This window comes from Ambystoma mexicanum, chromosome 8 (assembly GCF_040938575.1).
Source record: "Ambystoma mexicanum isolate Mex_15411 chromosome 8, UKY_AmexF1_1, whole genome shotgun sequence".
Taxonomy (NCBI): Eukaryota; Metazoa; Chordata; class Amphibia; order Caudata; family Ambystomatidae; genus Ambystoma; species Ambystoma mexicanum.
The window spans coordinates 1,522,378,576-1,522,404,165 of record NC_090929.1 but is presented as its reverse complement, the minus strand read 5'-3'; the positions used below and the strand labels follow the sequence as shown (position 1 = coordinate 1,522,404,165).

The window sequence follows — 25,590 nt, the reverse complement described above, 5'->3', positions numbered from 1 at the left end:
AGAAATGTGTTCTTGTGATCGTTGATTACGCCACCAGTTACTGTAGGGAAGACATGGCATCACAAGTATGACACTGACACAATGGATACAATTTGTAAAACCTTTATTGAAAATGTTGGGGTTGGAGAAACTCCTATTCTGCCCTATAACTAAGATGGGAGTAGTCTCGACCATCAAACGATAGATAAAACAGTCCCAGTGGAGTCCGTCAAATCAAAATGGCCTATGCTAACAAAACCTAATACTTGCCTTTACTCCTCAGGTTAAACCTCACAGAGTTAGGTTGTCCTTGCAGGCAGGATGCCACACTCTGGCTCAGTTTCTAACACTCTAAGCAGTTCCAAACCGTGGATTGAGGCCCGCCTGGTCTTCCACATTAAAGTCTATTTCTTGACTTGCCAAATGTATTCCAACTTAAAGTTGACAAAGGTCCCCCTTTGTCGGGCTCAGACCTCTCACGTCATAGTTTAACACAAACTTGAAGGGGGGCTCCCTTCCCCAAGCTTTATTGTACTTCGGGTCTCCCTCAATAGTGCTAAGACCCCTTTCAGATGTCAAAGACTTTCGAATATGCGTAGTTCTTTCACCAGACCATAAAATCAGGACCACTTCAACTCAAAGTTTGCGCTTACTTTCACTTAATTCACTTCTGATATCTGTTTGCTTTATAACTTCAAACAATGTACTTTTCACTGATATTTTCGAATGGGCTACTTCCTTTTGCCGGACCACCTGGTTACTTAGGATTGCTGATCTCACAGCTGCCTTTTACTTCAAAGTTAATTCACAGGTCTGCCTTTCTTTGTGTCTCATCCACATGCGTGCAGCCTTTGCTTGTGATATAATGTTGCTACTTCATTCGCTTTAACACACACTGGTCTCTCAGGTCACTTGCCAATTCACCGGCTGTGTGCGCTTATTTCTTGTTTTACTATTTTCAATTCACAAGTCAAGGGTTAGTACCACAGGCTGGGCCTTGCCTCCCCATCTCTGCCGTTGACCCGGGAGGGTTGCTGGCATCCTTAGAACACAATGCAATCTTCACTTTTGGGATCTGGCCTTCGCCACGTGTCTTTCGCAGTCTCTCTGAGGCAACAACCTCCAGTAGGGAACCCATGGGGTTTTCAGCCTGCTTCTCTCATCCCTTGGTCTTTGCTCTGCTACAATGGGTGTGCCCTCATCCCGGAAGTACTGCTCGTACTCGTGTTCCCCCTTGCTCAGAGTGTGTCTTTAGATGTTGCCTTTTATTCGTGTGAGGAGAGCTTACTGGTATCAGGTGTATGCACTTAGTGTAAAGTGCCTGACTTGATTATTGGTACATGTCCAGTAGGATGTGGGAGAGTTAGTCTGGTTACTCTCAGTCACCCTCTTCCTCGGCCCAGTGTTTGTGAAAAAATGGGGGGAGGGTTGGGACTTCAGAAATCCTATAAAATAGGATGCAGTAGATGGTTGCCTCAACCCCACTCCCCGAAGACCCCCCACCCAGGCGATACTCCTATACTTGTCCACCCCAGGAACTGGATCCAAAGGCAATGGCCATTTTCCGGCCACCTGGATGACAAGTCCCTAAGGACTAGTGGGTGAGACACACATTGGTTTCTCACAGTACCCAGAAGCCTTTCCCATGAGAAATAACAACCCAGCAAATCTCTTAAAGCATTTGCTAGCATTCTTTTCTAGAGTTGGATTCCCCAAAGAAATTCGAACCGACCAGGGGACACATTTCATGGGTAATCTTATGGGTGAAATAAAGGAATTGCTACATATTACAACCTTAAGGACCTTGGTGTACAATCCCCAAACCGATGGATTGGTAGAAAGATTTAATAAGACACTCAAGGCGATTCTAAGAAAGTTAGTAGATGAGGATGAGGATGGGAAAGATTGGGATCGCATGATCCCCTGGGCCCTGTTTGTGGTGAGAAATACCCCTCATGCATCTACTGGATTCTCCCCCTTCGAATTGTTGTATGGTAGAGAACCAAGAGATGTCTTAGACATGCTCAGGGAAACCTGGGAAAAAAGAGAAGAAGCACCAATATCTCTTTCACAGACAGCCATCCGGTTACGAGAATGCATGAATCTAGTCAGAATTCTAATACATACTCATATACAAAAAGCTCAACAACAGAAGCTTTCCTATGAAAAAAGGTAAATCTTAGATCGTTTTCAGTAGGTCCAAAAGTTTTGGTTCTTTTACCTACCTCGAAAATAAGCTTGTTTGAAAATGGCACATGCCCAATGAAATACTAGAGCAAACTGTAACATGTACTTATCGGGTAGCCCAACCTGGAAGAAGACAAAAGACCCATGTCTACCATGTAAATCTCCTAAAAGAATGGAAAGAAAACCCTTCTGCCTCTGACTCTTCCATGTATATTGTTTGGTACCCCAGGAGAGTCATAACCTAGAACTCTTTCCCCTGGAACTACCTAAAGACAAAAAAATAATTTAAATGACCATGTTACTGCATTCCCAACGTATTTTGTGAAGAACCATGGAGAGTACATTGAACTTATCATTACATCAGAACCCCAAAAGGGCAAGTGGTTAATCTAAAACCATACAGACTCCCGGAGGCGAACAAGAAAACAGTCAACAATGAGGTTGAGAATAAGCTGAAGGCAAATATTATCAAGCCCTCTTCAAGCCCATGGTCCACCCCTAGTGTGTTGGTAACTAAACCAGACCAGTCTTGGAGATTTTGCATAGATTTTAGGCAAGTCAATGCCATCTCCACCTTTGATGCATATCCTGTGCAATGCATCGATGACTTGATAGCTAAACTGGGAAATGCAGTGTTCTTGTCTATTCTAGATTTAACTGAAGGGTATTGGCAGGTTCCGGATAAGGAGAAAACTGCATTCTCAACACCCATAGGGCTATTCCAATTTAAAGTTCTCCCCTTTGGTCTGCATGAGGCCCCAGCGACTTTTCAACGACTTATTGTGGGTAATATAGTCTGGGCCGACTCGCGCAAATCAGACCTCTGTGGATTCCCAGGGGTGTCCTTTTTTCGTAAAGCTTTCCTTGGTGACTTCGACACCCTAGGGCCAAATCTGTAGGTTGTCCACATGAGCATAATTCCTGAAACTCTACTCTGCCGAAAGACTTGGGGTTACCAGTGTTTTAGGCATTTCCCTTTGCGCCCGGGTAGGTGCACCCACACAGGTGAGGTAGCGTTTTTGTTGGGACACCAATGGGAATGCGGGAAGGTAGGACATTTGTTGTGTTTGCGTGGATTTCATAACGTTTTGGCCCACTTGCTGCTGCACTTTGTCACACAACCCTTTCATTTCCCAAATGTGACCTACATTTAGTCGTGCTTTAGGCACTATACACTTTTGTAACCTGCACAGGTCACCTACCCTTCAAAAGGTCTGCCTGTGCTCTTTCAAAAAATGTATGCTTGCCCTTCCTCACCATAATTGTTTTCCATATTTACACATGTTAAGTACGTCTCTTTAGGCCGTAAGCATAAAACTCCTGTGTACCATGGCTCAGTTTTTGACTTGTGGTATTTCTTGTTTTGTGAAACATTACGAAAAATGTGTGATTTCCAAACTGGAAGAGTCATGGGAATGTAGCGTAGCATTGTTTTTCTCAAAATTCACAGAATCCATTGCCTTACCGGGCCAACCATGTCCACCACATACCTTTTTTCTGTCATTTTCCTGATTTTTCCCCAAACTATGGAATTAATCCCTACATAGTTGTCGTCTGACCTGCGCAAATCTCCCCTTCCTAAACTTGGCATTTTGTCTACTTTTCAGAAATGTATGCCTTTCTGTCCTCCCATTCAGTTTTCCTACCCTATTCTTCCATTCCATCCACGCATGTCCTATTGAAAAAAAAGCCAAAATCGCCTACCTCTCACAAAACGGTTGGTAACCATATCAAAATATGTTTTTTCGGTTTCCACTCAACCTGTTCTTGAAAGCCTGGAAAACGCGGAATTCAGCACAGCAAACCATGTGTTCCTAGCACTTACAAGGAAAAAAACAAAGGCTTCTCTGTACATCGTTTTATTGCCATTTTCTGAAAAAACCCAACATTTTCACCCATTTGGTTATTTTCTCTCACCCCCCCTACAGCAAACTAGGATTCCTTGGTGGGGTTATGACCGCCTACATGTGAAAAACAAAATCCAAAATTTGGCTGAGAAATCTCCTGCAACAAAAAAGTTACAAGGCGACATACCGAAATCACCAAAAAAGGCCTTGGCACTGGGGGGGCAGGGGGAGACATGGCTGTTAAAGTGTTAAGATCACTTTGTCTACTTGCGTTACTGCATCTGTACAAGTGTAAACTGATTTTGCATTTTCTTCAGCATTTCTTGAGCATGAGCATCTTCATCTTGACCCCGAAATATTGCTCATCTTCGACACCTCCTCTTTAGATCTTATGGAATGTTTATATTCTTTTGCCTAGCACATCTTTTCTGGGTGCATCAGTTCTATCTCATGTGACGTCACCAGACTTCTTTTTCACTCACTTTCACACTTCTTCCAAGACTTTATCCAGAAGGTTATAATTTCTTCGTGAATGCATGTAAGGCTTTCCCAATGGATACCTGTTATTCAAGGATTCTTTGTGGTACAGGCATCCTTACTGGTACTGCACATATCGCAATTTCCGGTTCCCAACATAGGCAACATGGGGGCGGAGCTTTTGGTGGGGGTACTTGATTTCTCCTCTACAATGTTTTCCCAAAATAGTCATCACTGGTTCTATAGAGGGTTTCCCTCCCCATGTGATCCACCCGCTGAATACCACTCCCACAGCGACTATCGGGTTACGGCCTCACCTCCCTGGCTTCATTGGAAGGGCCTCCCCCCCATGGGAGCAGTGACAATACCCTGGGATTCGTCACAGTGGCTGTAAAATATTGAACCTGCTTGGGCGGGTCAAACTTGGCTTGTATTGTTCATCTTCCCAGCCGTGGTGTACAAGTACATTTTGTGTTTTTTCCTGCATGTTGTGCACTCCTTTTTGAGTTTGTGTATTGATTTTTCCCTGCGTTTGGTCCTCAGTTGGAAGTGCCCTTAGCTCGACAGTACCAACAACAACAAATAGAAGTATCTTGGTGTCTGATGCAGAATTCCAGATCAGGCATCTTCTTCCATATGGCTTTGGAGGCTCACTCCTAGAAAAACTCATGAGGCGGATTCACCCAAGAGTCCAGGCATCCCAGATGTACTAGCCAGATCTGTTATTGACCTGTGCTGACTCTGGAAATCCAAGGCAGCCATGTCATGTAGCATACCATTCAGACACACTACTTCCCATAGGTACATTGTCTGACTGTGGGACCTCAGCACTCTATTTAGGAAGTGATATGCTATCAGTTCATCCCCAGAATACAGCCATGCCTTGCTCCCTGTAATCACATGATGCTAAGTTACTCTGCTGTAACAAAACAGTGTAGATGGTAGGAACTAGTGTCCTTGGAAGCAAACCAGGGATTGTGTTATTGACGGCCACTGAGGATTAGGAATTGTCAATGAAAAAGATCAAAACACTGAAGAACCATGCAAAGAAATAAAGAAAAATGCGAGGCAGCCACAAATGTGCAGCTTAGAGTTTTTATCTTGCACCTTTCCCAAGCAGTACACTCTTGATAGAACAGAGTAAAGTGGGTTGGTTATGGAGTAAGAGACGGTACCTACTCTGAGCTCAAGTTAGATTCAGACATGTTTTAGTTTTAGCTGTTTAAACCAGCCTACTGCAATGATTCAGTGGAAGTAGGATTTTATCGCTAGCCATTCAATAATGCTGGAATCACAGATCGAAGGAAACCCCTTCTTCCATGTCAGATTTAGGACATGACCCATAACCATCTTCTTTAACGTTGTCTGGTGTATGGCTTTACATATAACTAGGGCTATTTTGAAAGTTTTCTATCAATATTTCAAAACTGATAGTAGTTCATAAATGTTGCTCATTTAGTGTTTATTTGATTTATATGTTTAAATGTTGTTCCCTGAGCATACAGTGTGAAACAAACTATGATTAAAAGACAAAATATTGTGGGTCACAAATGAATAAAGGAAAAAGAAAGGGGTAATAGAAGTAAATCAGGAAAAATCTCAAAGGATGTAATCAGAAGAGTCAAGATGATGATGCGAAAAGAGAAATATCAAGCTAAAAGTACTGCAATATATGTGGGCCATAGTAGAGAGAACAAACTCCAGTAACTCGGTGTGAGAAATCGGATTCTGCTCTGCAGGAGTACGAGGATGAGTATGGGTAAAATGGCCCACTCAGCCTTCAGATTTCTACAAAGCAAAACCCAACACAATCATAAAGGTGAAACATTGACAATTAAGAGATATAGCTCTTTTGTCTTTTGTGGTAACATGGGCTATGCTCTTAAGAGTGGTGTGAAGGTAAAGCAGTATTGATCCAAGCAAAACAGTATAACAGTCCAAAATAAAGGGAATGTCCAATCAAGGTTCTATACAAATATATACAATCTAATCAAACACACCACATGCAATAGAACAAATAGAAAACACTGTACAAAACTCCATCCAAAGGAAGAACAGAGAATATGCGACATACTGAGGAAAGTACAACTTTGAGCATAGTTTCCGGGGTGGTAAGTAGGATATGGCTTCAGTGAAAACAGGAACAATCGTGACCTAACCAGCCTCTAGGGCCCACATGGGGGAAGTCCAGGGTAAACAGTACCTGGATTCAATTGTTAGTGAGTTTAATGGAGTCAGACCCCTGTCAAACGTTGATGCAAGCAAATCAAGCTCAATTAGGGGACATTGGGCCCAAGCAGCAAGTGGCCGTCAAGCAAGAGCGAATGCAGTCGCTCTATTTGGTAGAAGGGCAGTGCTCAAGGATGCAGGTCGGGCGGTATCATTATTGCTTCACAGATGGGCCAAGTCGGGCTTTAGACACTGGAATGGGTTTACAAATGATGCTCCAGTGGTCCGAGTCTGCGGGCGATGGTCATTAAAATTATGATTTTGGGTGCGTCGATGTGCAGGTAGATGAGGCAGCCGTTCAAAGGCTAGAAGCTGGGTCAGGCCATGGCTGTAACCACTGGTCAGAGTTGGCGAGTGATTCCCCAGTGATTTGGATCAGGTCCCGGCATGGAGCAATCACTTCGGGCCTTTCAGGTGATGGGCTAGCTAGGGCACGATATAGCATCAAGCTGGTTCAAAGTGCAAGCAATAGTTCAGATTGTTGGAGGAGCGCAAAAGCCAGCACCGGCTCCATCCCCCTCATTCAAAGTGTGGTGAAAATGGAGTGACCAGTTCAGTGCTGTAGAAGAACAAGTTACTTACCAACTGTAACGTTCTTTCGACTGGATGTTCCTCCCACGTATTCCTCATCTTGTGATAATTCGTTATCTCCAGCTTCACTGCTTCGAAAAAAAAAATTCTCTGCAGAGGGCACTGTGCTCGAGGTCGTGTCGTCGATTGTCCCTCGACGTCACCGATGGTATAAATAGCTCAAGCCGCGCCCGTTGCTTCAGTTCTGTTTTCCGATGAAATATATATATATATATATATATATATATATATATATATATATATATATATATACACATATAGGAGGAACACCCAGGCGTGTCCCATGACCGATACATTCTTCGTGAGAGGAAACTGTAAGAAACGTAAACGGTACTGTGGGGTAGGATGGGAGGGTCGATGAGGAATACGTGGGAGGAACATTCAGTCGAATGAACGTTACAGTTGGTAAGCAACTTGTTCTTTGAATTGATTGTGTCCTCCCACGTATTCCTCATCTTGTGATAGGCTCCCATAGCAGTATCCATTTTTGGAGGCGGGAGTACTAATTTCAGTTTTCGTGGACAGAATGCAGAACTGCCTTTGCAAATAAACCCTCGTTAGAGGAGGCAGTGTCCAAACAATAATGTTTAACAAAAGTATGCATTGTTTTCCAGGTTGCAGCTGCACAAATATCTGCTGCTGGGACTCTCCTCTTTAGAGCCGCATAAGTAGCCATTCCCCTTGTAGAATGGGCACGAAGCCCATGTGGTGGTTCTTTTCCTGCTAATCTGTAGCATTCAACTATGGCTAATATGATCCAGCGGGAAATGGTCTGTTTTATTACAGATAAGCCTAATTTATGACCAGTATAACCCACAAACAGTTGGTCATCTTGTCTCAATTTAGCCATCCATGAGATGTAAAAACTAAGAGCCCTTTTGGGATCTAATCTGTCTAATCTCTCCTCTTTGCCCAGATGAGGAGGAGGGTAAAAGGTTGGTAGTACTATTTTCTGTGACAAATGGAAGTCCAAGACTACTTTTGGCAAGAACGAAGGTTTAACTTTAAGAACTACCTTATCTTTATAAAAAATAGTATATGGTGGTTTGCATGAGAGAGCCTGAAGTTCGCTAACCCTGCGGGCTGATGATAGGGCCACAAGGAGGACAGTTTTTGGAGTCAAAAGCCTCAATGGACATGGGTGCAGAGGCTCAAAAGGTATGCAAGTCACGAATTTTAATACTAAATTTAAGTCCCAAGTTGGTACATGAAAAGGTACTGGAGGGTATACATTAGTAAGCCCCTTTAAGAATTGAATTATTAACGGTATTTTGAAATATGAAACCTCTTCCGAGGAGCGCTTGAAAATGGACAGCGCAGCAAGGTATCCTTTGATTGTTCCTATCTGGAGCCCCAGATTAGCTAGATGTAGTAGAAAAGAGAGCACCATTGGGGTGCCACACTGAAAATGGTCCACATCCTTGTCTTTGCACCAGTTACTAAACCTGTTCCAACGACATCGGTACAAAGACTTTGTTGTTGGTCTTCTGGCCGAAAGCAAGATTTCCATTACGTCATCCGGAAGATCCCAATCCTTGTATCTCAATCTCTCAGAAACCATGCGTGAAGGTTGAGTGTCTTGATCTCTGGATGGAGAACCCGACCTTCCTCTTGCGAGAGAAGATCCTCTCTTTGCAGAAGACGTATTGGAGGGCAGATGGACATGTCTAGAAGGTCCGGGTACCACGTCCTCCTGGCCCAATCCGGGGAAATTAGGATCATGGTTTTCCTGAACTTTCTCAACCTCCTGATTACTTGAGGAATCACAGGGACTGGGGGAAACGCGTACAGCAGTGGAAACTTCCACTCCACTACGAATGCGTCTCCCAGAGCTCCTCTTTGAGGAAATTCTCTTGAGCAGTACTGATCGCACTTCCGGTTGATCGCGGTGGCAAACAGATCCACTTGAGGGGTTCCCCAAAGGGCGAAGATCTCCAGAAGGACTTCCTGGGCCAGTTCCCACTCATGAGAGACCGTGCTCTGCCTGCTCAGAGTGTCTGCCGCCATGTTCTTCTCTCCAGCTAGGTGAATTGCCGACAGAGAGATTCCTTCTCGTATTGCCCAGAACCAGAGATGCATTGCTTCTCTGTACAGTGGCAGTGACCCTACTCCTCCTCTTTTGTTGAGGTAGTACATGGCCACCGTGTTGTCCGTCATTATCAGGACATTCTTTCCCTGCACAGAGGGCAGAAAGGCCTTCAGAGCTAGTCTGATTGCCCTCAGCTCCAACAGGTAGATGTGTAGTTTGGACTCCGATGGAGACCAACGACCGCGGATTGTCAGATCGTTGGTGTGTGCTCCCCACCCCGTGAGTGAGGCGTCCGTCACTACCATTATCTCCAGCCATGGTTGCCAAAAAGACTCTCCCTTGAGAATGTTGTCGTTGCAAGCCCACCATAGAAGATCCTGAGCAACTGCGCTCGGGACTTGCAGAAGATCTGACATATTCCCTGAGAACTGGGACCACTGAGTTCTGAGTGCCCATTGAAGGGATCTTATTCACCTCTGGTACTAGGAAAATGCAGGATGCCATGAGACCGAGCAACCTAAGAAAATCGAAGGCCGGTAGATGTAGGGCATTCTGAAACTTTGTTACCATCTGCTGGATGTGGGGAGCTCTCACTTCGGGAGGCAAGGCTTTTCCCGATGAAGTGTCCAAGACTGCTCCGATAAACTGGAGTTTCTGGGATGGTATCATGTGGGACTTCTTGAAATTGAGGGAGAAGCCCAATGTGTGGAGGAAGTGGCAGGTGATCGAAAGATGTTCCTGAGCTTGTTCTGGAGAACTTGCTCTGATCAACCAGTTGTCCAGGTAGGGATATATGTGAATACCTCCTCTCCTGAGACTTGCTGCCACAACCACCAACAGTTTGGTGAAAACCCTCGGGGCGGAGGTCAACCCGAATGGCAGAACTCGAAACTGATAATGAGAATTGCCAATCGCGAACCTCAGGTACTTTCTGTGCTTTAGATGGATTGGCACATGAAAGTAAGCATTCTGAAGGTCCAATGATACCAACCAATCTTGGAGTAGGAGAGCCTGAAGGATCTGAGAAAGAATCACCATCTTGAACTTGTCCTTCCTGAGGAACTTGTTCAAGTTTCTCAAGTCCAAGATGGGTCACAGTCCTCTGTACTTTTTTGGGATGAGAAAATATGGGGAGTACCAACCCCTGTTCCTCTCCGCTACAGGTACCGGTTCTATGGCACCTTTCTCTAGCAGGGTTAACATTTCCTGCAACAGGAGTGGATCTGGAAATTTAGCAGAGTTGGCTCCCGGTGGATGATTCTGAGGCCTTTTTAGAAAGGGGAGACAGTAACCTTGGGCTACTGTTTCCAGTGCCCAAGCATCCGAGGTAATGCCCCGCCATTCCTTCAGATGTTAAGAGATCCTGCCTCCCACTGGGGTTTTGTGTAATAAGGTTTCAGAAGGATTTGGAGGCGGCTGCAGGAGTGGCTGAGGAGACAGATGCCACTCCTGAGGCTGATTTTGCACCTCTTCCTCGTGTTCCACGAGGGAAGTTTCTTTTTCCCCTTTGAGAAGCCTGTCCTCTTCCTCTACCAAAAGAGGAGGAGTATCGAAAAGAACAACCCCTCCAGGAAGATGAGCCGGAATAGGGTTTTAGAGGCTGGCGCAAAGAGGTGCTAAGTGATTTAGCTGCCGCTTTCGAGGACTGATGTTTTTCTAGGGTTTCATCAGCCTTTCTGCCAAAGAGCCTCGAGCCATCAAAGGGCATGTTGAGAAGTCTGGCTTGCACGTCCGGTGCAAACCCCGACTTCCTCAACCACATAAATCTGCGTAGCACAACGCTTGCAGCCATGGATCTGCTGATACTATCAGCAGTATCCAGTCCAGACTGGAGACATTCCCCCATTGCCTCCTTCCCGTCTTTGACTATATTCAGGAAGCCTTCCCTTTGCTCGCCTTCCGGAATATGATCAGCCGCCACCGAAATACAGTCCCACAGGGTATGGGTAAACCTGGCTAGGGTACAGGTGACATTTGCCGACTTAAGTGCCATACTGCCTGATGTGAAAACTTTACGTGCCCAGGCATCCATTTTTTTATCCTCTCCATCTGGAGGGATAGTTGGATAAGCAGTTTGTTTTGAAGTAGATGCTGCCTGAATGACTAAACTCTCTGGAGTCGGATGTTTATTCAAATATTCAGGATCCTTTCCAGCCGGTCTATATTTTCTTGGAAAAGTGATATCTGCAGCAGCAATAGTTTCTGGTTTCTCCCAGTTTTTCTCCACAGTCCTTTGGAGGGCTCTGTGGAAAAGGAGAACAGGATCTTTCTGAGGTCCCTTGACGATTATATCCGTCATGTCATCTTGTTCAAAAATGGGTGAAGTATTACCCCAACCCATATATTCAACTACCCTGGTCATAAGACCCCTGTACCCAGCATCTGCATGCTCTGCAGGATCAGGTTTGGCGAACTAATTCTGGGGATGTGTCAACTCCACTGGCAGAATGTAGAGTATCACTCAGGTCTCTCATTCTAGATTCCTGGTCAATAAGTTCCTCAGGAACTTGTCTTGTACCATAAGTACAAAAGGAGTAAACTCGTCTTCTTCTGAAGCAGACTCTTCATAGATTGCTGACATAGATTTGAAAAAGTATGACCTGGGCAAAGGAGTGAATCTCCTTTCTTCTTCTTCCATCTGCTTCGAAGGAACTGGCAAATCCCTCGAAGTTTTCGAAGGTGTCTTCGAGGTCTAAGTCTTCAAAGATGACTTTGATAATGGCATCGATGACACATTTGGCTTTGGCGTCGAAATTATCGACGTCGAGGGCGTCGACAAAGTTGTCGAAGTCTTCGACGACTTGTGTTTCTTGCATGGCACTGGAGAGGTGCTCGACTCTCGAAGAGTCTTCGACGGTTTTACGTCGACTCGAGGTTTTTTGGATTCCTCGACGCTACCGGTCTTAGCCATGGTAGCCTTGGACTTCCCTTTGTCGTCCAATGGAGCGACTTAAGGGGTATGACTTTTTCGAGGGTCTTTCGAGGGGGTCGGGGCCTCATTCTCGAAAACCTTCATCATCTTTTTGCGGAATTCTTCCAACTTACTGGGAGAATCCGATTTAGTCGGACAACGAATTTCTTCGGTCGACTCTGAAGAAGAAGATGATGATGAGGGAGATCTATGTCTCCTCTTCATTTTTTTCGATGACGACGAAGAGTGTCTTGATCTACTCCTAGATCGAGATCTCTTTGAGTGCCTATGGCAATCTGATTCCTTAGAATCAGTCGCTTCCTTGTGCCTTTTTGACGAAACCTTTTTTGAGGCCTCCCGCCCCACCGACAGTTTACCTCTCCTCTCACGAAGAGCTTTTTCGGTCATAGATTGGCAGGACCCGCAGTCGTCGGTTCGGTGACTCGAACCGAGACACCAGAGACAAATCCGGTGGGGATCGGTTATCGACATCTTAGATCCACAATCTGCACACTTCTTAAACCCAGTTCTGGGTGTCGAAGATGACATTTTCTTCACAGAAAATAGAAGCGCAACGTTCTCGATAGCGAAGCGATCGGAAAAACTAAACTGAAGCAACGGGCACGGCTCGAGCTATTTCTACCATCGGTGACGTCGACAAAGTATGGAGTACGTCGAGGGACAATCGACGCCACGACCTCGAGCACAGCGCCCTCTGCCGAGAAAATGTTTTTCCGAAGCAGCGAAGCTGGGGTTAATGAATTATTACAAGATGAGGAATACGTGGGAGGACACAATCCATTCGAAAAGGGAGCTTTGGCTGGTCTGACCCTCCAGCTGTTGTGAGGCCGCACTCAGGGGTACTCGAGGACAGGATGATTCTGTTCAGGGTCTGCTCTCCCGGTACGACATTCATTCGTCTGGTTCTTTTTTTCACAGCATTTTCTGCCGAAATGTTTTGTTCAAAGAAATCAAAAAAATATATGGGGATGGGGGCAAGGGGATATAATGGGTGGGGTGGGGAATAGAGAATAAATAATAGGGGTGAGGGGACACCCCCCAAAATAAAAATAAAAGATTCAAAACATTTTTTCAGACAAACATTTTCGGCAAAAAATGCTGCAGAAAAAATACTGGGGATGAAGGAACATAGAACCACTTACCCAGCTCTAGGAGGTTCTGGTGCAGAGTACCAGCTCTTGGTCCACAGCAAAGGTCACCCAATGTGCCTTGGGAATGGGTAGGGGACAGATCTTCCTTGTGCCTTGGATGGCCCCTTCACCTGAGGCTGAGGGCTTTGGAAAGTACAACTTACCCAAAAGAAGTCCAGAGTGTTCTTTCAATGCGGATCTGAGAGTCTTGAGAGGATCAGGGAGGATCTGGAATCTGGAGAGAATGTAAAGAAGGGGTTGGATCCCTTCTTTTAAAACAAACGTCCCAAGGTACTTGGACTAAAGCTAATCTGCCTTAGTGGTCCAATCCCTGCTCTTGAACAGAGTGGAATTTGCCCTTCTAATGTCACACCCAAAGTGCTTTGCTCCAGAGAAAGGGGAGGGGATAGAAAAGAGAAAGAGACAGAGAGAACCAAAATGGTGGAAGTCTCCTCGCATTGGCCAGAGCACACCTACCTACTCAAATCCCTCCCCCCTATCCTTCTCCCTAAGAACAAAGGCGTTTAGAGATGCAGTACCCTGGTGTGAGGCTACTCTTTTTCAATGTGTGTGCTCCTTCGATGCCTGGGCCCCAAAGAGCTACCTGATAAGTGGCTCTCTGGCAGAGAGTGTTTCCTGCCCCCACAAAGAGCTCAAAGAAGAGGCCCGTTCCTCGAGGCTCCTGTCCTGGCATTTGGCTGCGTCCCCTTGGCTGTCCAGAATGCACATCACCTTCCACAGCAGAGCAAACTCACATGCGTTATCAATTGGGATGTGTCAGCCATGGTCATAAGTTGTGCCATGCACAATGCACCATGCCTAAAATACAGGCATAGCTATATTTCTAGAGTTTATCCTGCCACCATCATGGCATATGATCATCAAAGTTTTGGTACAAGGGATTTAATTACCTGCATCTTCTATCTACATATATAAAAGTGAAAATCTGTGGGTTTGTGGCAAAGTATGTTCCCTATACAATTCCACATTGTTTCACCAATCTGCACCAAAGTTTGCACAGTCATCTGTTAGGACCCTCCAGACATTACTGGCTACAAGACATCTGAACACCCCAGCCATTTCCTCAGATTTAAGCAAAAATTAAAAATTGGATGTGGGTTTGTGGCTTTGCGTAGGTTCCCTATACAATTCCACACTGTTTAACCAATCTGCACTGAATTTGCAACTTAGAACCTGGAGAACTCACCCCTTTCCCCTGATTTCAGCAAAAGTGAAAATGTGGGTGTGGGTTTGAGTATGTTCCCTATTCAATTCCACACTCTTTCACCAATCTGCACCACATTTTGCACTGTCAGATGTTAGGACCTTCTGGACATTACTGGCCGGAGCCTCTTTCTCAATCTGCCTTCCTCTACTCTCCACCCTCTGCAACTAATCCAGAACAAGACTGCAAGACTTATCCTTGGCCTCAACCCCACGTACCGTATTTCTCCAGCCATGAAATCTCTCCACTGGCTCCCAGTGGCTGCAAGGATCACGTTCAAGCCCCTGTGCATTGTCCACAAGGCTTTCTGGGGCTGGGGCCTGCACTTCATCTAACTCTCTCTTCCTAAATACCTTCCTTCTCGAGCCCTCCGCTCAGCTACCTCCAACTCTCTGAGAGTCAGATGCTTTTCCAGGCAGAGAGTAGAGGGCGGATTTCTCTCCTCTGCAGGTGCCTCCTCATGAATGGCCTGCCGGCCCCTCTCAAACTTGAGCCGGACGACCTGATGTTACAGAAGCTGTGCAAGACCTTCCTTTTCTTCTCTGCTTTCTTGCTCACTCTCGCAGGCAGACCTACCTGTCTGCGGCACCGCCTGGTAGCTTCGCTAACCCCAGAGTCTCTGGGTACCAGGCTCCTCCATGATCAGTCTCCCCTGCACTGCCTAGGGAGTGTATCTGAAACCTCTATAGCCCCCTGCCTCCTGCACTCAGTCAGAGCAATGCTTCCCTGATTGCACTCCTTCTCTCTCCCTGGCACTTCCCCCCCTGCATTTTTGCGCTGTTAGACTTGCACAATTTAAATGACACAAGGTCTAGTTAGATCATTTGTCTTTGTCCTCCCTCTGTCTCCCCCCCTTGTCTTGTTGCACCTAGAAACCCTTGTGTACAGGTGCGTTTTAAATGACATATCATTATTTGGACACTGCATCCCTTTCCCCGGAATTCAGCAAATGTCTCTGGGTTTGTGGGTTTGTGACTTTGTGTATGTTTCCTATACAATTTCACACCGTTTCACCAATCTGCACCAAATATTGCCCAGTCACCTGTTACGACCCTACGGACATTACTGGCTACATGTCATTTGGATACCCCAACCCTTTCCCCGGATTTCAGCAAAAGTCAACATTTGTTTGTGGGTTTGTGGCTTGGCGAAGCTTTGTTCCTTATACAATTCCACAGCGTTTCACCAATCTGCACCACATTTTGCAATTACCTGTACCTATGAGGCAATGAAAGCCCGGGTAATGCCTGGTATATCAGCTAGTTATCTAATAAAAATTTAAAAGCCAGAGCTTTCACACCCTTGCCAAATTAAAATCCGTCACACTGTGTGAGAAGGGAAATAAAATAAACTAGTTTTGCTAAGTTTAAAGTGAACAAGAATATTGAAACTAATATACAGGCAGGCAAGAGAAAGGTTGACAAGAAGAAGGGAAAACTAATGATACATAAATTGAAATGTATTCAGAGAATGAAGGTGGGAGGAATTTAAGATTTTTAAAATATTTAGAGCAGAGGTGTGACCTATGAAGTGGTTACTAGCCTCAACATTTTGTTATATAGAGTCTGCCTGCATTTTACATCAGATAAAAGCAGGCGGTCATCATAGGAATCGATTGTAAATGCTGCCTGCCAGGAGTACATAATAGGCGGTGTTTGCTGTATTTGCATGTCTGAGTGCAAAACGGTGGTGCGAAGGTTGGTATGCCATCATTTTACACTCCCCTTCTGAAAACTGATGGGCAAATGAAGAAAATTACACAGGAGGGACCTGTTTACACAAACGTTTAAACCCAACAGGTCCCCGGCGAGTAATTACGGAGAACTCAAAAATTAGCCACATACCATAATAACACCAATTTTAAAAAGAAACTGGTTTTAAGATACTTTGGAAAACTTTACAAGGAAGGGAATTAAGTCATATCAACCAGTAGAGCATTTGAAGCCCGAGAAGCAGTAACCAAAAATGCCTGATTTGCATATCTAGCATGATAACATTTAGGAATCTGCACTGCTCCAGATAAGATTTTTAAGTGGCAGTATTTTACTCACTATTTGGGAGTAAAATGATTTTTTGTGGAATAAAATTGAAGTCCATTTTCCAATGCGAGTATTTTATAAACAAGAAAATTATGTTTTAACTGGAAAACGGAAATGTTTTTGTAATTATTTAATGGTTCATAGTTATACAAGTAATCAAAAGATACATCTTTACTTCTTCCAAACAGGAAGGAATAATTCTTCCTGTGGTGCTACATACACTACTGGTCCAAACATCCATTGAGCTGTTTGGTTGAAAGCAGGGCACAAGGTCTTACGTGTCTGTTTCCTATTTTTTGTTGGGAGTATTTTAAATCCCTATTTTTATTTTTTCAGAGTGTTTGCTTATTATTAGGGAGTAAAAGTGGTCAATACTTATATGTAGGGCTGGAAATCTCAAAACCGTTTTACATTTTGACTCCAAGTAGTACTCGGGCCTCCAGAGATGATCAAGTTCTCGGCCAAATATGCTGGAGTTCTTAAAACAATGGCCTTGCATGATAAGGAACATACCTTAAACGGGATCCATTACGGTAAAGGAAACCATTGTAATATGAATACAATTGGTTTCATGTGATGAAAACTCTGGCCACTAACCACCATTCTGGCCTTTAATGGAGTTTCAGTAGTGCCAGGGAGACTGGGTAACAACAGCCTCAATAACAATACCAATGGAATGGGGAGAGCTAGGGAAAGATTGGATTGTACACAGTGACTTCACCAGCTGAAGTATGCCCGGCAACAAACTGGTCACCAAAAACAACCTGACCTGTGAACATGCTGCACAGGAAAAACAATATCAGCTTTCTGTCCGGCTGGTGTGGCGAGCTGAGTGAGGGGAGGATTGCAGTAAGGCAGAGGTATGAGAGAAGCATACAGGGGCGAAAGGGGGGGGGCATCAAGTGCAGCGTTCGGAAGGATCCTCCTCTCCCTGGAAAAAGCATTATTAAAAAAGGTCCAGTGTCCAAAAGGACATGCCAGCCTACCTTTACCCTTGAGGACAAGAAAATGCAAGGCAGCAGTGTTGACGCAGGCACAATGTACAGCCAGTGGTGGCCGTGTAGCGTTAACACATAGATCCATTTATATATGGTTCATTTATAAAAGGCAGGATATAACAATTGAGAAAAGTGTTAAACGTACAAGTAAAGAACATTTTGGCATCTAAAACTACAAAATGTTAACAACTGCTTAATACAAGGTGACAATGAACACAGAGTTAAATCATTAAATTCCCCCCCCGACCCCTCAGTGAAATATTGCTACAAATAATCTCCTTGTAATGACAGTTGGCAAGTTCATCTTTGAAAGTGTTTACCTTCAAACCCTCCTTCTCCTTTTCTACCCTCTGGTGGTCCAGGTGGACCTTCACGAGAGCTGCCTCCTTGGATGTGATTTCTTCTTTCAGCTGGTCCACTTGATGATTCATGATCTTCAGTTTCCTCTTCATTTCTGTGATCTCATCCTAATGGGACAGAACAAAAGATACCCATGTAAAATGCAGATCAGGCCACACAAAAATATCTTAGCTTCATGCGCATTCTGGAGCCAACATGGTCCAAAATGAAGTCAAATCCTTGAGGTGGTTCATTTGCCCACTGTCCCCCTACGATCATGACCATGCAAAGGGTGGTCAATCTCAGCATACTTAGGAGCAGGGGATTGTATAGAGTGTGAGCTTTGCACACCTGTGAATTTTGTTAAGGAGGCACAGGAGGAAAGAGGCAGACCCAGGAGGAACGTACAACAATAATCACCTCTTCCGAGACCAAGAGTAGGGCGGAGAGTGATCTAAGTGTGTAGGTGAGGTTTGGGTGGATCTGCCAAATAGTCAATCAGTGCCAGGGGTTGACTGGCCTATAGGTAACTCTGGAGATTTCCTGGTGGGCCTCTGCACTCTGGGCCTCTTTTGTGTGATATTTCCAAATGTTCTCATAGGAAAAGCATTGGGCTTGCCGAAAATGTGTCCAATGGGGCCACTTCGAACATCATTTACAGGGCCTATTTTGGTCCCCACTAATTATTTCCAGGGCCTCTTTTAGTTCCCAGTCCATCCCTGATCAGTGCAGTCTTTCAGCAGTGACAGTGGATGCAAGGAAGTGGTGAAAATGGACTTGAGTATCAAAGAGGACCCCAAGGGGCAGGTGTGCAGAAGTCAGGGGGAAACTAGATGTGGGAAGAGAGGAGAGGGGCCAGTTGTCTGTCCTGCTGATGCTTCCTTTTCTCTTTACTGCCCCCTGTCATATTCCTGTTGACCAGCTGTGACTAAAATTGTGCATAGCTCCGACGCATGTGCAGGCCTGAAAATATAAATGAGGTTATTAGTCTAAGCGGTCCAAAGAGGAAAACCAGTTATTTTAATTCACATTTTTTCTGGAACGTCCAGCTATATGCGCTTTGTGGTTGTTACTTCTGATCAATATAAAGTATCGGAAACATTCACCTAGCACTAAAAAATCTGTTCAAGAAATGTGAGCTTTAGAGAGATCCATAATTAGGTCATGTTTACACTGCACATATATAAATAAGCAATCATAAGGCCCTATGAATTCTGCAACAATATGCATATTCAATGACTCACAGACGCTAGGAGAATCTGAGGCACCCTCCTTTTTCTAAAAATGCACGCCAGCTGTTTTCATAGCAAAGTCGCTTCTAATTTCTTTGGTACTCGTTACACTAGAAGGGTTGCTTTATATTCATGAGATGTATGCTTGTTTCCAGCGCCACATTGACTACATGTACAATGGATATGCAAATGAATTATGGATCTCCTCAATAATGGATTGATGTCTTTAAAATTGATTCCGAGAGTGCTTCATGTTAGTGTGAATTCTTGGAAAAGGCTATGAAGAGAAGTGGATGCCTTTAGAAATGGTAATAAAATGAGTTCACTATGGAATCCCAGGCCAAGGTCAGCTGCAGCTCCTGGACGTGAATATAGGTGCCAGAATGTGCATCTTCCTTTTCAGATGCAACAGATTGGAGGGCATCCGGGGTGAAGGATCTTGCACTGCAACTCTTTGCTGGCTGCACAATGCCTAGATCTCAAGCTGTTCATTGACGACCTCCCATTTTCCTTTAGTATCTCATACTCTTACATCCCATCCCCTTTCCTCCATACTTTTTTGGACATCTCACAGAACACGCACTGGACTGGAGCCCATCGCTAAGCATCAGAATATAGAAGCTTCAAGTATATACAAGGGCGGGTGTGCACATTGCCACGCCTACACACAACTCCACACTCACGTGCCCCACACATCCATCAGACCCTTTCTTGATGTTGGATGGGACAGACTGCTGCTACTGTTGCTGTACCCTGCTGCGCCCCCATCTTATGCCCAACAGGTTTAAGTGTTATGCGGGTTGTGTATGGAGCAGCACAAACTTTACCTGGGAACTGGACAACTCTAAGCCATGTCTGATTTGCTCTCAGTCCACTCATTTCTGTGTAGATGAGCGTGGTGGGTGGAGGCCTTCATGATCTCACCTCCACACGACGTTGAGTGTTTCATTGCATCAAAGACATCTAAGCTCAAGGTAGGAGAAAAACTTCAACATGGCACCTTGCATGGGTGACATCATCTTGGGTCTCTCACCATGCGAGAGTGGTAATCCTGCTCCTTTCACAACCACGCACGTGGGATTCACTGGATGCTCAACAGAGCTGTCCATTGGGACTTGCGTTATAGACAATCTCTGATGCACCTACAGATCACTGACGCAGAAAGCAATTTATCCCAAACAAAGGGGCTACACTGTAAGAAACAAGGCACATTAATTACACAGAACCAGCCCTCTGAGCAAGAAGGGAAAAAAGCACAATGCAACCCTGAACTCGCACGCGAGGGTTGGCAACGACACCCTAGGCCACTTAGTGTATTCTGGAGTCAATTCATGCTCTGTGGCCCTTTCTTGGGTTAAGCATGCACACTGATACACTAGGTTCCTGCCATTGGCCACAGAACCCTGGGCAGTCTCTAAGGCTGAATGTTGCTCTAGGACATCCACACCACAACACAGCATTTGCTGTAAACAATCAACGGCTCATTCCGTGCCACACAAGACCTACAGCACAGATCCACCTGCGCACCGCCTGAATAGGGGAATCCATAAAGACTGGGTCAAGCATGTATCTGAAATGCAGGAGCGGGCTCACAAGAGGATAAAACATAGGTCTCCCAATTGACCAAACAAGAGTCGACCATTCCGCCCCCCGAATCGTGGAGCAGCCCTCAGTCACACACTCCTGTGGGCAAGAGTTCAATGGATAGTGCCAGTCTGGCAACGTTTCTTAAACTCAAGTTTATGGCCTCGCACCTCGCAAACAACAGGAGCATTGACCACTTCTTTGGTCTGTGCACAAAGGCCTTGCCACATTAACCTATTTTCTTTACTGAAGTGTGACAAAGGACTCTACCGGGCCAGGGGTATGAATCCTGTATGAGCTGGCTCCACCAATGCTTAACCAGCCTGATATGAGATCCTATTTTAAGGATATATAGCGTCATTACGAGTTTGGTGATGACAGTATTACCATTACCACCACTTGGTCTGGTGTTATTACCACTGGATTACAAGTGGTGGTAGGCGGTGGTAGTCCCCATTAATTGCAGTCCATAGGACTCCATGGGGATTTCAGCGATATTACCTCTGGCGGTAATACCGCTGATTTGTCCGGTTTTGTGCCGTAAGGCAGAGGAATTACCTTCATCATTCTGCTGCAGGTGTTTCCTCTGCCTTACCTCCAGACCTGTAGTTTAGCAGTATAGCAATGCAACTGTAATTCATTACCACCATTTGTTACCACACCGACTAACTCGTAATGAGGCACATTTTCTTGGAAATCATTCCTAAGGCCTTGTTGCCTACCACAGCTCAGACCAATATCACCACTACCAGCCCATTGGTGAATGCCCCTATGGCACAGACTTTGGAGGTCTCAGCTCACAACGTCCTCTCTTGTTGTCCCTATGCAGAAAGAGTTTCCTTGGGCTTCTGGCCAGTATTTACAGGTGCTGGACAAGGATTAGCAAGATGAAATCCCCCATTCTTTAAGAATATTTTATGAACAGATCACTAACTTGATGGAGTTCCTGGAGCTCCCACTAAATGATAGCCCTCTGGCGGAATCAGGGGTGCTGTCAACCAGACATTCTGGGAGAGGCCAAAAAGATCTGGAAAAACCATCCGATGTGGCCTCCACATACAAGAAACCTGGTACAGGCAACTGCCTACTGAGAAACATTGGGGCTCATTAGGAATATGGTGGTGCAGTAAAGTGGCATTAATTCTGTTATTCATCACTTTACTGCTACATTGCCGCACTGCTGTACTGCAGGTGTGGAGGTGAAGGCAAGGATTTAACACCAGCATTTTCCTTGAGCTAAATCCTCCAGTTTACCCCCAAAACTTGGCAGATTTAACGCATGGTATCACGGTAAATCCATTGAAAACGCCCATGGAGTCATATGGATATGACACCAACCTTACACTCACTCGTAATCCTGTGGTAATGCCAAGGGGGCGAGTTGGCGTAAGGGTAACCAAGTTTGGTAGTAATTCAGCAGATGTACTGCTGGATTAACACCAAACTTGTCATGAGGCTCATTGTGTTAACACAAGCCCCCCAGCTGTTCTGAATGCTTGGGCTCAAGGTAAGCCCTCTTCTTCTACTTCGGCCTCCGGAGTGCATATCCGCACATCCTCTGTCAGGAGAGAAAGCACATTCACTGCCAGGGGAGAAATGGCTCAGGATACTATGGACAAAAAGGTTTACAGAAACAGTGTCCTACATTTGTGCCAGGATAACTCTAATGCCATACTTACGGCATGCAATAGTAAAATAGGGCAGTAGATTGAGGACTTTCATGTGGAGCCCACAAGGGGACAGAAAGACCCAGTTACAAGCTAGTTTAAAAGAGGTGGACTGGTATCCTTCCACTTAAAATCCTGGGAGGAGATAACAAAGGTACTGGATGATATCTGTTGTGAGGAAGGGGTACAGGGGTCCCACTCCCCAATCCTCTCCACTTACTACCCCCCAACAATTTCCATCGAACCTCAGAGGGCCTGAAGAAAATTGGATGCATAGAAAAGATCCCTCAAATATACCATTAGCAGGGACATTTCTCATGCTTTTTTGCCCTTCCCAAGACAGGCAAGGAAAGATTGAGGGCCAGTCTTGACCTCTCAAGCTTCATCAAGTTCCTTCCAAATTCAAGGTCACTCCGGGGCAGATTCGAATGATCCTCACGGAGGGGGATTGCTTATGTGCTTTCGATGCCCTTCTGAAGAGTCAGTATCTAGGACTGAGAAGCAGAAGAATGTTCACTAGCAGTACAAGGTCCTGCCCTTTGGGTTAAATTCAGCCTGAGGGTCTTCACAAAGGGGATGTATGCCCTTAAGTCTCAACTGAGGCACCAGGGTATCCATATTTACCCATATCTGGACACCTAGCTCATCTCTGATGCCACCCCTTTTCGGTTGACAGAGTCAGTCTCTGGCTTTTGCGCTAGGCCTCGCTACAAAACAGGACAAGAATACCCTCTCTCCTGCCCAGAAACTGAATGCACTGGTTTGATCTGGAACTGTGGGTGTTGGGGAGGGTCTTCGCTACCACAGAGTGTATACAGAATTGCTGTTTGATCTGTGGGGGTTATTGAAGAGAGCTTGCCTTCCTGTGATCAAATGCAAACACTTACTAGGTTTGATGGCCTCATATATCCTGGTGGCTCCTCATGGCAATTTGCAAATGAGGCTGACTCGCGTGCAGCTTGTCCCTCACTGGTCACAGGATTCTCTGCCGCAGACAGCAATCATTCTGGCATCTCCAAACTATGCACACTGTGATGAATCTGAGAATATCATCACTACTTTCCCCGGGGTAGCCTCTTCCCATGTGGTCAGGGGACGGCAGCTGCTAACTGATCCTGACCCTGAAGGTGGTCACACGACGGAGGATCACCTGGCGAGAGGTGATCCTCAGAGAGTTTGTATGACATCAATGGAGGAAGGCACATACCCCCCTTCTATTCCCTTTTAATGAAGTTCCCTCCATTCCACATGCCTTAATGGCATATTGTGACACTCTCCCTCAACCCCATACCCAACCAACTTTAAACACTCCCCGACATGACACAAAGAAACATATACCAGTCAATGAGATGAGGAAGAGGCAAAGATCAGTAATATCACTCCCAAAAGGATCTCATACCAATTCCCTCAATATCACATAAGGGATAACGTGATCACCTGGTACGAGGAAGAGAGATCAAGCAATGAGGATCATGAAGACCGGCAAGCCCACAGAGTGGTCTAGTCTTTGAAAACTCTCCAAACAGCTCAGAAACTTTATAAATGCAACCTCAGCAGCTGCAAAAGAGAAGGAGTCGGGAGAACTGTAGGGGCTGGAGGACACAACATCCTATACGGAAGGCAACCGGCATCGGGTGAGAGTGAACGCTGTGGAACTAGATGTTGGAACACAGTCAAACAGCTGCGAAGGAAGCAAGAAGGCAGACGGCTCATCGCCCATGAGCAACAGCCAGCAGGAACAGTGCACCAAGTCGGCAAGGCACATTGGTTAACAGGGCGCACACCGAGCTAGCAACCAGGGAGGAAAGAGAGCGGAGAATCACGGAAACACTTAAAGCACCCGGTAAGCACATGGAAGTCAGCAGGGTTGCCTGAAAGTGTGACGGTTGACATACCTGCAAGCTGAAGTGAATGAGAATGAACTGGCAGAAGGGGCAAACCCCCATTGTATGAAAGAGAGAACCATTGTTGAGACAAATGCAATAAAAAGGCGAATGATACACCAACACTGGGCAAATGTCATTTCATTGATAAAAGGAAGGAAATACTTACAAATACATGTATGAAAATCCTAGCAGGAGAATATACCACGTGAAGGTAAATGCTTACAACTAAATGTATGAACAAGTAAATGCATGAAAGTCCTAGCAAGAGAGTATAACAGTTGAAAGTAATGCTTACAAGTGAATGTATTAACAAGAAATGTATAAACAGTCCCTTAGGATTCTGAGTTATATGTTAAAGAAGAAGAGACATCGCTGGAAGGGAATTATTGTCCCAGAGAACTATGGACATTGGCTGCTTGGAAACTTTTTGTTGGATTTGAACACTTTTCAGGAGTCAAAGACAATAACCCTTTACACCTTAGAAACAGTTTTAGAGTGCAAGGGCCAGAATAGGATTACAGACACAGGACATATTTTGTTGGACATCTTGACCAGGGACAGACCCATTTGTTTTTTGGTTGGGGTATGGAAAAACCTCCTAGAATAGTGATAGTGAGGCATTTTCCAACCCATTTTTGTTGCAATAAAGGTTTATGGCCAAACGCATGAGTGCTCAGTGTTCTCATCTCATTCCTGGGTCCTCACAACACATACTTTCACTGGTGGATGGATGAAGACAACCTTACAGGTGGCTGCACCCTTTTACCTCTCTCTCACTACGAAGGGCCTTTCAACAGATTCCTCTCTTTCAGGTGGGGAGTGTTGATGAACTGTTGGGAGGTTCAGAGCTTCTATGGGTTGGAGGTGGCACAGCAACAAATAAACTACCTGGAACTTGAAGCCATTTTCTTGCCCATGAAGGCTTTTCTTCCATCACTGTAGGGCCATTGAATGTTGATTGACACATTCAACACAACAGCAATTATCTATTTCAAGAATTAAGGGGGAAAACATATTGCATTCTTTGCCTTTTAGTGCTAGAGCTCTGGGGCTGGTGTCTGGAGCACTTTGGTATTCCCATTGCCTCCCATTAAGCAGGAGTGGACCATGTCAGAGCAGGCATCTTGAATTGACAGTCTAACACCTCTTGTGTGTGCGAGTTTCACAGAGATGTATTGACTTCTATCTTCCAAGCTTTGTGTGCCCACCTGCTGGGCTT

At 45.2% G+C, this 25,590-nt stretch overlaps 1 protein-coding gene across 1 annotated transcript in view; it reads right to left on the bottom strand.

The window, feature by feature from the left end:
- The window catches only part of CFAP58 (cilia and flagella associated protein 58), a 938,919-nt gene that overhangs the window by 427,428 nt on the left and 485,901 nt on the right, over positions 1 to 25,590 (bottom strand). Inside the window, exon 11 of the mRNA XM_069611751.1 lies at positions 17,984 to 18,130. Coding sequence (XP_069467852.1) covers positions 17,984 to 18,130 — 147 coding nt within the window. The remainder of the gene's footprint in view (positions 1 to 17,983; positions 18,131 to 25,590) is intronic.